The sequence below is a fragment of the Platichthys flesus genome, chromosome 1 (assembly GCF_949316205.1).
Source record: "Platichthys flesus chromosome 1, fPlaFle2.1, whole genome shotgun sequence".
Taxonomy (NCBI): Eukaryota; Metazoa; Chordata; class Actinopteri; order Pleuronectiformes; family Pleuronectidae; genus Platichthys; species Platichthys flesus.
Window position 1 is genome coordinate 23,959,869 of NC_084945.1, and position 12,162 is coordinate 23,972,030.

The following is a 12,162-nucleotide window of genomic DNA, read 5'->3' on the forward strand; positions in this document are numbered from 1 at the left end:
GACAACAGACTTTTTTTGTTATATTCAATACTGTAGCTCAACACTATCTGTCAGCCTCTTTTTTCTACTCAAAATAAAAAGTGTGAAATACTTTGACAGGATGAGGTTTGGCTGTTAAATGTTTGTATTTTAGGGAGCCTGATAACCTCTGATTATGATTCTATGCCGTCATTAAATATCTTCGGCTCTCTGGCCTTACTCAAGCCAAAGAATTTTGAGTACACCAAAATTACAAAGGTGACAATAATAATCAGCCCTGCTTCTCTCTGTGAAACCTTTAGCCTTTTGTCAGTAAATAGCCAGGGTCATCTTTGCAATGTCTAAATAGCATTGGCATTGTAAGGCAAAGTTTTGATGGGCTACACAGTATGTGTTAGTGTTTGTATCTCATGCTTAGACAGCATGTGCACAAGGATGTGGATGAACGCCATGTGCACGTCAATGATTTGAAACATATTTTTGCCAACAGCTCAGGGTGGATAAGTTGGTGTTCTTCCAGTTGACCCTTTCTGTGTTCCACTTGCCCCTCTGAAGCGTTTGGAAGAGACCCAGTCAATGTAACAGAGCTAATTAATGTTGATGCCAGTGGTGATGAAGAGAAACAGCAGGATGGACAGTAGAAACACTGCGGTCACAGATGTGATCTTAGCTCTGCGATTGGTTTTTGGCAAGTTTCTCCTAAAAATCGATACATTGTTTTGCCATTTTTTTAATCTCTTACAAGCAAATTGTATATACCTCAATTTTAGTTAAATTCCAGTTCACTCTTTTATGAATGTCTTTTAATTGTTAACAAGACATCGAATTTTCCAGCAAAATACCTTTTGTGGCATTGAAGCTGTCAACTAAATGCTAAGGTAAGCATGCTAACATGCTTCTAATGAAAATTATACCATGGCCACTTTAGCATGTTATAACATTCACTAATGAGCATAAAAGACATAATAGCGACTGATGCAGGTTTTGCAAGTTTTCATTTACAAAGCAAAGTATTGCATGGATTTCAAGTTTGACTTCATGGTGGTACGAATTGTGCTGACAGGGATTTACCAAAGTTCATATATTTTAATCTGAGGACCACGGATTTGTATACATTTAATAGCTATCCATTCTATTTGTCAAGACGTTTCACTCTGGACCAAAGTAAGTGACAGGATGTTGAGTTCCCCTTAAGTTTCTCTGCTTTTCGGGACAAAAACAACGTGTCATTAAAGCAAACAGCTGATTGCTGCCTCTGCAGCTGTGAATTTATTTTAGTCAGTATATGGGGAACAACTTGAGGAGGAAGCTCAATCTTAGAAATGTTTGATGTTGACACATATGTGTCTGCCTGGGGAAGAGCAATAGCAAAGATAAGAAAAACATGATTGTTTGACCTCCATAAGATGAGTCTGTCAACAGAGACCAGTCTCAATAAAAAAAAAAAGCCCAACAGATCGATAAACTGGATCAGACTGAGAACAAACGGCATTTTATGTGCGTGGAAAACAGATGAAACATCCGTCCTCCAGATTGAGAGGAAGAGGAAAAGAGAGGTTCGAAAGGACACGATGAAGAAATGGAGGGGAAATAAAGGTGAAAAGAGAGGGATAAAGAGAGAAAAAAAGGAGTGTTAGACGGAAGTACACTAGTATCCTAGTTTAGGATGGAGCTGGACCAGCTTCACTATGGTTAATGTCTTGTTGGAAGGCCACAGCTTGCCTGGCTGCCTGTGGTTCACTAGGCTGTGTTCAGAGTCATGCGTCTGCTGCTGCACACTGCTGTTTGTTATGTTCCATGATACATTCATCACGGGTGAAGCCTGTTTTTCCTAAAGTCAATTCAGTAACCCTTATTTATATAGAAGGAGACACGTTGGGTGTGCCTCGCGTTCAAGGCAAACATCTCACAGTGAGTACACAAAGACATCAGAGTAAAAGTTGGTTTTGACATGTGTAAAAGTGAAGGTTGAAATTACATTTTGGTTCAGCAAACTTTTCAAAATGTGTTTGAGGAAGGAGAGAGTTATATATCAGTGAAAATAAGAAGCTTTTCTCATTAGGTATTTCAATAATTTAATACATTTAGTGGAACAAGTTCCTTTGAAAGAATCTCAAACAACCCTACATACAAAAATTATGTTGGAGCATTTATATTAGTGGAAAGATTTAGACATATGAAAGGATTTACATATTTCACTCATCCTAGATTCTTCAGTTAAGTTAACTAGGTACAGTATAACTGGTCATATGTTAGTAAGTGAGACTTAAGTTGATTGTAATAATTGTATGGGCTATTAACATAAAAGTTCTGAGTATATACAATTTATCCTGCAAAATCCAAACATTTTTATGTTGTTTCATTTTGTGAATATGTCTTGCTCTTCACTTGGTATGATACTGAACTAATTCAGTCCATCTACTGCATAGGACCTGGTCTGTTCCTTTAGAATTGAACACTATAAAAGGAGCTGGTACAGCTCAACCTGTGGTGTGCAGGGTGTCTCCCGTGTGCTGGGTCCCTCGTGGTTTCTCAACTTTGTAGAAAGACTGACTGGTAGCTGTCACAAACTACCAGCCCAGTCGCACAAAGAAATTTTGCCATATTCTCTGAAAATACAGGACAAGGAAATGTTGGGTAAAAGGAGTACTGATATTATCTGCACGGTTAAGATCAGTGGTGACTTATCTGGATGAACACTAGGAAAATGTAGGGATTGGTGCTTTATCTGTTATTTAACACCAGGTCTCATTGCTACAAATAGATATTTTTTTGCATCATAGCGACTTTTATATCTTTCCTCTGCTGCATTCCTCTAACAACACACATTTCTCCTCCTCAGTTGTGCTTTTCTTTAACAAACATCACATTGCAAACACCAACAGCAGTAATTGTTTGTTTGACCTGAGTAGGTTCTGCATTTACAGCATCTCCTGAGCTATGAAAAGAGCTTATGTGTTTCAAAATGAAGATACGTTTCTTTTGTTTGCCCCTGTGGAGATCTAGAAATGTAATATTTTTCTTGGGTGGACCCACTGTTCTCCCCAACTGAAAGTCTAAAAAAATTATATTTAAATAAACTAGTTAATATATAATCCAGTTGTATGAACTAATTTACATAAACAACAATTACCACCCATTATGTCATCAGATAACTTTACACCTGTTCTCCGTGTGTGTTGTGTGTGTTGTGTGTTGTGTGTGAGAGAGTGAGAGTGTGTTTGAGACAGCTGACAAAACTCACAGTCCCCTGCTAGTTTTGGTGGACAGGTGCGAGGTAGTTGAGAAAAAAAAAACTCCCATCATCCACCACGGTCAGCACCACCACCCTACACACACACATTCACACATGTTCACAGAGGAACTAACAGCAAATGAAGAACTAAACCTAAAATGGTTTTACATTAACTTCCACATCCTCTGGTTGAAGTTAACGCTCCACTGTCTGCAGGGCTTGCAGTCAAAGGTCAGTGTAGCTTTCGTGTTTGGATTGTGATGTTATTCAGCATAATTTATAAGAAACCTGCTTTTAATAAAGGCCTGAGGTAACATTCTATTTAATAAAACAACATAATACATAGGGCTCTTTGAAAACAGTGTTCAGGGATTATTTGATGGGCAGAGCTGCAGCAATCTTTCTACGGGAGATTTTTTTTTATATACGTGTCCTAAGGGGAAACAACAGAAATAAATCACATTGTGAAATGCTACATGCATTTCACAATCTAGCCAATAGAGTCAAAAACCCCTACAGTGTTAGATGTAGACATTCATTTCATTTGATAATAAAATTTGAATGACTGAGACCTCTGAAGACTACATTCATATTCAGAATTAAATATAACGTCCTTTCATGGCTTTGTCAAGCTCTGCAATTACAAGTGATGTTTTAATGTATCAGTTCTCAAATATGGGCAACATTTTAATTCCACTCAATTATGTGAACAGCTGATAAGTTCAGCTTCTCAAGTAAAGAACATGACTACATTCACACAGCGGGCCCAAGTGGCCACAATCAGATTATTTTTCCCCCCCTGTGTGACCCAGATCTGATTGTTTAATGACACATGGAATCTGATCTAAATTAGATACAGATCAGATGTTTTGATACGCGACCTCAATATGAACAGCCATGTGACCCATCTCTGAATTCAATGCGACTTTTACATCACTCTAGATCGACGTTCCTCTTAATTTACATGGGTGAGGGAGTCAACCGGCAAAAACGATCATGGAAGACAGCTGCGCAAAGGTAGTCATTGAGGTTTTAGACCTCATAAGTACTTGGGGTGACACGTCTGTAAGCAAAACCTCCACTAACATCCCACCTCCTGACCCACTGATGGCCTCTTCCTCAGCTGATTGGAGTTTATTTTGCAGCTTCATGTTAGTACCACCCTCATAATTCTCATAACTCCTCTGTGTAATAGCCCCATCAAACTGGTAACATGAGAGCTGATTCAGGTCACTTACTGTAGGACATGCTCTGCTTGTTCAGACTTTAACATAAAAATAAAAAAAAGTTGGTGCAGCACAACGATTGTTTTTATGGCTACATCCATGCAACCATCTAAAAGTGAAACGTTGGCTTTGTACTAAATGTTATCCCTGTCAATACTAACACACCTGAAAAACATGTATTACTTGACTACTGTTGTACTCTGGGCATGTACCTATTGGTGTGCACAGGAAGCATTTAGTTGTTAGTTGCAAAAAGAGCTAGGCCACAAACGAGAAGCAGAAACCCATGACGGTCAGCAGCATTTGTAAATGATGATCCATGTTGTGTTCTACACTGGTAGCTGAGGGTTATGCCAGTTATTTTCTTCTGGAAAGTGGTCATGTGATAGGAGCCTGACGAATCAGCGAAAGCCAAAAAGACCCAATAGACGACAAGTGTTATAGTTTCCAAACATCTCCGTTTCTGCCTGACAAAACTAAAATGTAACCGAGGGAGTTTTCAAACTTCTCAATTTTAGCGGCTCCATAAACTCCACAGTGAGGGAGTATCCGCAGCAGAGTTGATGCACTCTCATACAAAACTGAGCTGCGTGATGTAGCCTTAGACCTCAGAGTTTATCCAGAGTGCTTGGTCCTCTGTGGTTTCTCAGCTCTGTCACCATCTACAAACAGTCACACAAAGAAACTGGAACAAATTTCAGCTGTCATGATCTCGGAAAATATTGAACAGGGAAATGTGAGGGTAGAAGGAAAAAAAGGCGTTTAATCTATAAGTGCTGTTATTATCTGCACTGAGGGGAAATCAGTTAAGGTAGCCTAACTGGCGACCTATGTGAACTAACAGTATGAACATGAACATCAGAGTGTTATTAGACGGGGATGCCTTTTAGATACTTTATCTTGTCTGTTATTAATCACCACATCTCATTTCTTAAGATTATTTTTGATGATGTTTAGTTTTCAGTTTTTTATTCATCTAACAACAAGCATTTCTCCTCCCGAGTTCAGCTTGGCCTCCTTTCTTCATAAATCACCAACAACAGTAACTATTTGACTGAAACCTTCGACCTGGTTCATTATTAGCGTTGAAAATTGCTGCCATTTTTCTTCATCTCTCAAGATCAGTCACCTTTGATGTTTGCAGTTGATGGAAACTTTCATAATCCCTTAACTTGGCAATAAATATCTACGTTTTTAGTTTTCTCTACTTTTTATGAAGATACTCATATACCTCTTTTACACCAACACTTCAGGGTATACACAGTTTTTTTAATCGCGTGTAAATCCACTTAATAAAGGTGATTGACTCCTTGCCCATTGCCAACAGCAGTTTGCATTTCTTTTCTTTTTTAAACTGGCGGGTCATGTTCGACGTCACAGCCGTGTCTGAGACCGAGAAGCTCTCTCATCTTGCTGTCTTGCCAGCATTGAATCTTACACCATATGAAAAAAAAACTGTTGCACATTTTTTTTGTTGATGTAGAAAAAAACAAGTACACAAACGTAAAGTGCTATTAATCCGCCCATGGCCGGAAGCTCAATGTGTGTCATAACACTGCGCAGAAAAGTGGAGGATCAGCTTCTAGATTGACAAAGTGGAGAAGAAGAATAAGAAGAAAAAAGGAGTGTGTTTGTCTCAGTGTCACGTTTTCATTACTGCCAATTGGAGCTGATAAAAACCCGTCTCTACTGCAGACTCATTTGACTTGTATCCATCCTATTGCAGAAAAAGGGCGAATTTTAGTGGGTGTTTTGTCCAGTGGAAAAGGGGCTTCATTGTATGGGCACATATACAGGACACACACATGCACAGATGGAACTTCCTCCCGCTCACATGACTGCAGGGGACGATAAATAATCCTGAGGGATAAAGAACGACTTCCGCTTTACACGCAGAAAATAGAAATGAGAAATGATGCAAAATAACAAACCCCGGCAAATGATCTCATCCAGTTGTTCTTGGCAGCTGGCTAAAGTCAGCCTGCTGTTATACGTTTGTGGCTGCGGGTGCAATCTTCCTCTTTTAGTCAGCTGTGGGAGACATATCTGTACATGTCCTTACATGTACAGAAAGATTGCAGCTGCAAAACACCATTGTATTAGAAGTGTTAATCTGTCTGCAGACTTGAGGATGGATTGCTTATCGCTGGGTAAGGGTTCTTATTTATATTTTTGTTACTTAAAAATGACTCATGGCGGGTTGCTGCTGAATAGATGCTGTGGTTAAGAAACATTGGGGCCTGCTGAGAGGCTGCGACCTGGGACTTGAGGCCAAACGTTTTCTATACATTCTGTTAAAGCTGCTTTTGTGTCTTGAAGATTTTCATTGTAATAGATTTCTGGCTGTGATTCAGGTGAAAAATTGACCTACTTGTTGATGTTCAGACTTCAACCTTGTCCTTGTCATATTTCTCGTGTCTCCTCAGCAAACAATTGTTTACTAAGAGTAAATTACTTCTAACATCAGGGTGCAGTTGGCCTCAGGGTGACTAATGTTATATGTGATGCTGCGCTGTCATAAAAAAAGTTTTTTGCTCTCCATAGCATCTATAGCTTTTTCAGTTTCAGCGATTTTTCTCTAACTGAGATTTTCAGTTAGAGAAACTGCCCTCAGACCTTTTGGAACACACAAACAGTAATTGTTTGCCTTTGCAGTTCAGCATAGACGGCTTTAGTGAGGACAGTTGGCCATTGATCCGTGCAGGCTTTTCACACCTTCTCAAATTCCTGCACTGATGTCTAACAGACCTGCTTGTGTTTGAGAGCAGTGAATAAAATATTATAAAATATTAACATCAAGATTAGTTAGTCAAGATTTCTCCTCATTTAAAATGTTTGATGTTTAACATTCCTCCTCTTCTCTCCTCCTGTCAACATCTGACATTTCATTGTTAACACATTATTGTTTTGTCTCACAGGATCCTCACAGTCGTCGTCGTTTCCCAGTTTGCCCAGTAGGACCGGCAGCACCGCCAGTTGTCCCTCCACAGCGCACAAAGACTCCGATAGCGACATAGAGAGCTTCCTGAACGTAGAGCCTGGATATGACAGCGTCTTCAGAAAGGTCGGACACACTGATGTATTTTCTTTTCATAGCCAGGGTTGGGTGGGAAAGTGCCACCTCCATGACACAGAAGCTGGCCTGGTTTGCCAATTAGATTGAATTTGCCAGCAGGGGAAATGACAATCCAGTCCCTGGAAATCAGTGTGAGATCAATTCTAATAGTGTTTATCTGATGTTCAAATCCCTGTAATATAAACTCCCTGCTGTATGAGTTTGACCCAGCTTGTTACAGAGCCCAGAAAATATAAAAATAAGAAGAAGCAAACAAACTTTGCTGCAGTGTTCACCTTTAATGGCTCCAGTCCATACATACACTACATATAGTAAGAAAACATTTTGTTTGCCCCTGCGATTTCTCCTATTGGGATTATAGGATGTATATAAAGCTATTTTGTCAGTCTGTGCTCAGCTTCTTTATATATCAGCACCAAAGGCTGAGATGCCAAACATCTACTAAGCATATTTTTAAGCCCAGCAGCTCCACGCTGCTGCTGCCAGGGAGGTGCAAGCCTTGGTCCCTGCTGTCACTCGGCTCTGCTATTGAAAGTCTGTTTGAAGTCGGACGCCCTTTGGTTAAAGTTGAAATACTGGTATTTTTCTCAATTTCTGCTGTGCTGAGCACTTGAAACATGCTTATGGTAATGTGAACCGCATGTCCCTTTTTGTTGTAAACAACAATGGGAAGAGTCAGCGCAAGGAATCAGCTTCCTGGGAGTTTAAAGTATGATGCTGAGAGGGGTAGGGCACTGCAGAGAGACAATGGCGGGTGAAATGTGCCATGAAGTCCACAAGCTTTGATTCCAAACAAAGACTACTGCCGCTGAATTGAGAGGATTGTTGTCTTCACTGCTCCCTGTAGGGAAAGTGTCTTTCCTTTACACGATGCAGGACTGTAAATTTCTAATTGTGTGAGGATGTGAGCATTGTCTTAAAGTCACAAATATGAAATCAAGTTTAAAACCTAGCTGAATTCTCCTCTGAAGCTAAAGTCATGTGACTCACAAACATACACTGCAGTCACATGCAGTCTGAACGTGCGCACTAACGCACACACACACACACAAGCTCGCACAAGCTCGCACACACACAAAAATAAACTCATGCGTCTTCTCTCTCCCAAAGGAAGTCGTGTATGCAGCATAAAGCAGATCTTTCATTCCCCGCTCTCCCAACAGAGGCAGCTCTATGCTCAGCTCTCACACTGCAGCTGGCTGCACAATAGCCCCAGTTAAAGCTCACACCTACAGATTAGCTCTAAATGGACTGTCCCGAACCTGTGTGCGCACGCAGGAGCTGGTTCCCACCAGAGTCAGGCCAGATCGCAATTACAGTAATATTTCCTTTCAGGGTTCTCCTCATTACCTGTTTCACTGAGCTGTCAGACTGGTAATACTATCCATACCCACCATCAATTTAGCATTTTATTATTTGCAAAGATGCATATTAGTTGAGAAATGACCGCCTTTAAAAGAGCCAAGTATAAACCCAGAAAAGACTTACAAACATTTTCCTGGAAAATAACATTTGTTTTCACATGGTAGCCATTATTTATTGGTGCTTGTTTTAATGGCAGTGTTGCTATAAATTGGCTCTGGCTCATTATCCCTCAGCCTTGCCATTTGGTCCTCATTATATGCCATTCCTGTGGGTTAAATAGCTCGTCCAACTCTCTTCCAACAATTCATCTCTCATGCTTTGGTGAAGAAATGCTAATGGCTGCAGTGTGATAGCTTATTCTGTTCTTTTCTCTTCTCTTCTCTTCTCTTCTCTTCTCTTCTCTTCTCTTCTCTTCTCTTCTCTTCTCTTCTCTTCTCTTCTCTTCTCTTCTCTTCTCTTCTCTTCTCTTCTCTTCTCTTCTCTTCTCTTCTGTTGTATTCTATTGTACCTTGATTGAATTGAAAAAATTAAATGAAGTCCCAAAACTTATTTTCCTGTTCAGGGTTAAAGGTTTCTCTTCCTGTGTGACTGAGCAGCGCATTAATCTAACACTGCCAATTATAGTTCTCTCTCCACAAAGGCACTCCTTGATTAAATGAAAGATGGAAGTGAGTGCTTAAAAAAACACTACTTTTACACATGTCTGGTCCCTGAAAACATAAATCAATGAAGATTTAGTTGGAGTTTGACTCTGCCAATTTTAAAGTAATGAAGCTGTTCTTGAGGCTCATGGTAAACTATCACTTTTATGATAGTTTATTTTACTTTCACAGATCCCTATCTGTAAACAATGCAAGGCAGTAGGAATTTTTAGAATATCAATTAATTGTATATATTATTACTTATATTATTAATACTATTAATATCATTATTATTATTATTATTATAATTATACTATATATTTTTTTTTTTGTTATATCTGCAGAATGACGAACCAGTGACAGGAGGAGACAGTGCCAGCGAGGTGTCCATTTCCTGTTCCTCCACAGACGACACTGCCAGTGTCGGCCCGTCCAGCTCCAGCCCTGAGGGCAGCCAGCACCTGGGCTGCAACTGGAGCCCAGAGGAGGGTGTACAGACAGGGGCTACCACTGCAGGTCTGGACGGAGGTGGAGGTGGAGGAGCGGGAGAAGCTGAAGAAGAGGCCAAAGACAGAGTGACAGAGGTGCCGCGGCGCTCTTGTCTCCTCCGGAACAGCATCCGCTCCCTGTCGCCTCTTCGCCGCCACAGCTGGGGTCCCGGAAAGAACAACAGGGGAGACGGGGAGATGAACCAACGGAGGTGAGATTGTGCAGAGGTTTAAATTAAAATCCATTCATTGTGATGAATGATTTCTAATTACATTGTGGATAAAGGTTAACTGATTTGGGGAGAGCAATATTAGTTCTTTGTCCAGACTTTAGCAGCATGTGTTACTCTGGTGTTTGTCATTAGACGTCAGCAGACCTGATGAGTGTATTATTAGGATGCGCTGATGTCACTCCCTTTGTGCCATGTAGAGTTATTCCTCCTGCTGTGACCAGCTGCGTTGCCATTTGTCTGATGTTTGTGGGGAACTGCCAAAATTGTACACACACAGATGCAGACGCACAAAGAGTCAAGAGATGCACACCTCAACTTGAACAGATACTTAAAGCCACACTTCTTAACACTCCAGCATCACGTAATGTAGTAATCAGTTAACACATATCGCTTCACACTCATGTTAGAGCAGCGGCCTCTAGATGATTAACTGCAGAGTAGCTGCCTGGCAATAAAAGGCCTGTGACACGATGTTGGAGTGAAAATAGAAATTAACTGTTTTAGTCTCTTAAACAGCTGCTATTTTTACGGCATTCAGGTTCAGCAGAAACAGCCATTGTCACCAAGCTTTCGTCTGCTCTCATCAATTTTATCATCAAACTCGTGGCAAGAAAGCAAACAAGTGTGTTTCCCAAAATCTATTCATACATTTTTTAATCTATTAGGATTGCTACTCTTGATAAATGTGATGTGATACAACTCCTCCAACATGTTGGCGTGTGCCTCAGAGCTTTTTCCCCAGAATATTTATAGACCCTTCATCAGTAAAATAGATTGTTCATTTATTGATTATGCTCTTAATGACCTGCCATCCCCTCATATCCTGACTCATCTCACACATCATCCACCACTTCCTGTCTCTGTCTCATTGATCATCTGCAGTTCCATCCGTAGCCCTGGTGAGGGAAAGCCGACCTTTCACAGGAGAAGGTACCAATGAATCACAACAGTCAGTTTAACGCTGACTTGTTGCTAGGTGACATGAAATGACAGTTTTCATGTGGGTGTAGCTTGTGTGTGTGTATGTGTGTGTGTGTGTGTGTGTGTGTGTGTGTGTGTGTGTGCATCTCTTTGTTTGGATCTCCCACTTTGCTTTTAATGTATGCTGGCTGAACTTCTACTTCACTGCGCTCCATCCCTGCAGGCTACCGATCTGAAAAATGTTGCTCTTTTCACCCGCTGGAATGTTTACGATGTACTGTGGCAAATCTATGGTGGCGACACACTGGTGTATTGTAATGCAGTGGTAACAGGCAGCCACACAGAAAGAGAGAACTCACAGGACTGTGTTGTCCAGAGACTGACAACAGAGCACTTTTTTGGGTGTAACAACTTTCTGTAGGGAATTTTTCAAAACTGTAACGACATCAGTGGAGTTTTGAGTTCAATCCTGGAGGAGACTGTGTGCCACTGCAGTAAAAAATAGATTGAAGATTTTTATACTTGTGTGCAGAATTGTTAGATGCGAGAATGACTGTGTGAAAAACTGCACTAGAGTCAAGCAGGAAAGAGGGAGGAGGCAGCAATGAGGAATGAGTCAGTGTCATCGACTCCTGTTCAATTGCTGTTCATGTGAAACCAAAGACTGTGCGTCGAACCCTTCTCCACTTCCGCCTTCACAGTTTTTAACTGTTGCAACCATCACTAAGATCTGCACCTGCGGTGGCTCCACACAGGCCTGTGCTTAAGGCTTGTGTATGCAGCACAGCTTGTGAACGTTCTGCTATGACAGATAGTAGAGATTTTTTACTTCTTTAGGCTGAGTCAAACTATTGACCTAGACTTGTCGTGATGGTTATTGAAGATGGAGAAAGTTTTGCGCCTGTAATTGGCCAAAGTATCCACCCTTGAGGCTGGTGATAACAGTATGTGTAGTGCAGTGTATGTGTAGTCTAGTTCTTTGGGATAGGGGAACCAAG

The 12,162-nt window shown here is 40.7% G+C and overlaps 1 protein-coding gene across 7 annotated transcripts in view; it reads left to right on the forward strand.

Moving 5' to 3' along the window:
• The window catches only part of LOC133954971 (A-kinase anchor protein 13), a 110,641-nt gene that overhangs the window by 56,966 nt on the left and 41,513 nt on the right, over positions 1–12,162 (forward strand). For 5 of the 7 annotated variants that reach the window (XM_062389610.1, XM_062389594.1, XM_062389633.1 and 2 more), the window contains exons 11-13: positions 7,359–7,504; positions 9,867–10,222; positions 11,126–11,173. In XM_062389610.1, coding sequence (XP_062245594.1) covers positions 7,359–7,504; positions 9,867–10,222; positions 11,126–11,173 — 550 coding nt within the window. The remainder of the gene's footprint in view (positions 1–7,358; positions 7,505–9,866; positions 10,223–11,125; positions 11,174–12,162) is intronic. The other 2 variants (XM_062389618.1, XM_062389641.1) reach the window with 1 other exon arrangement.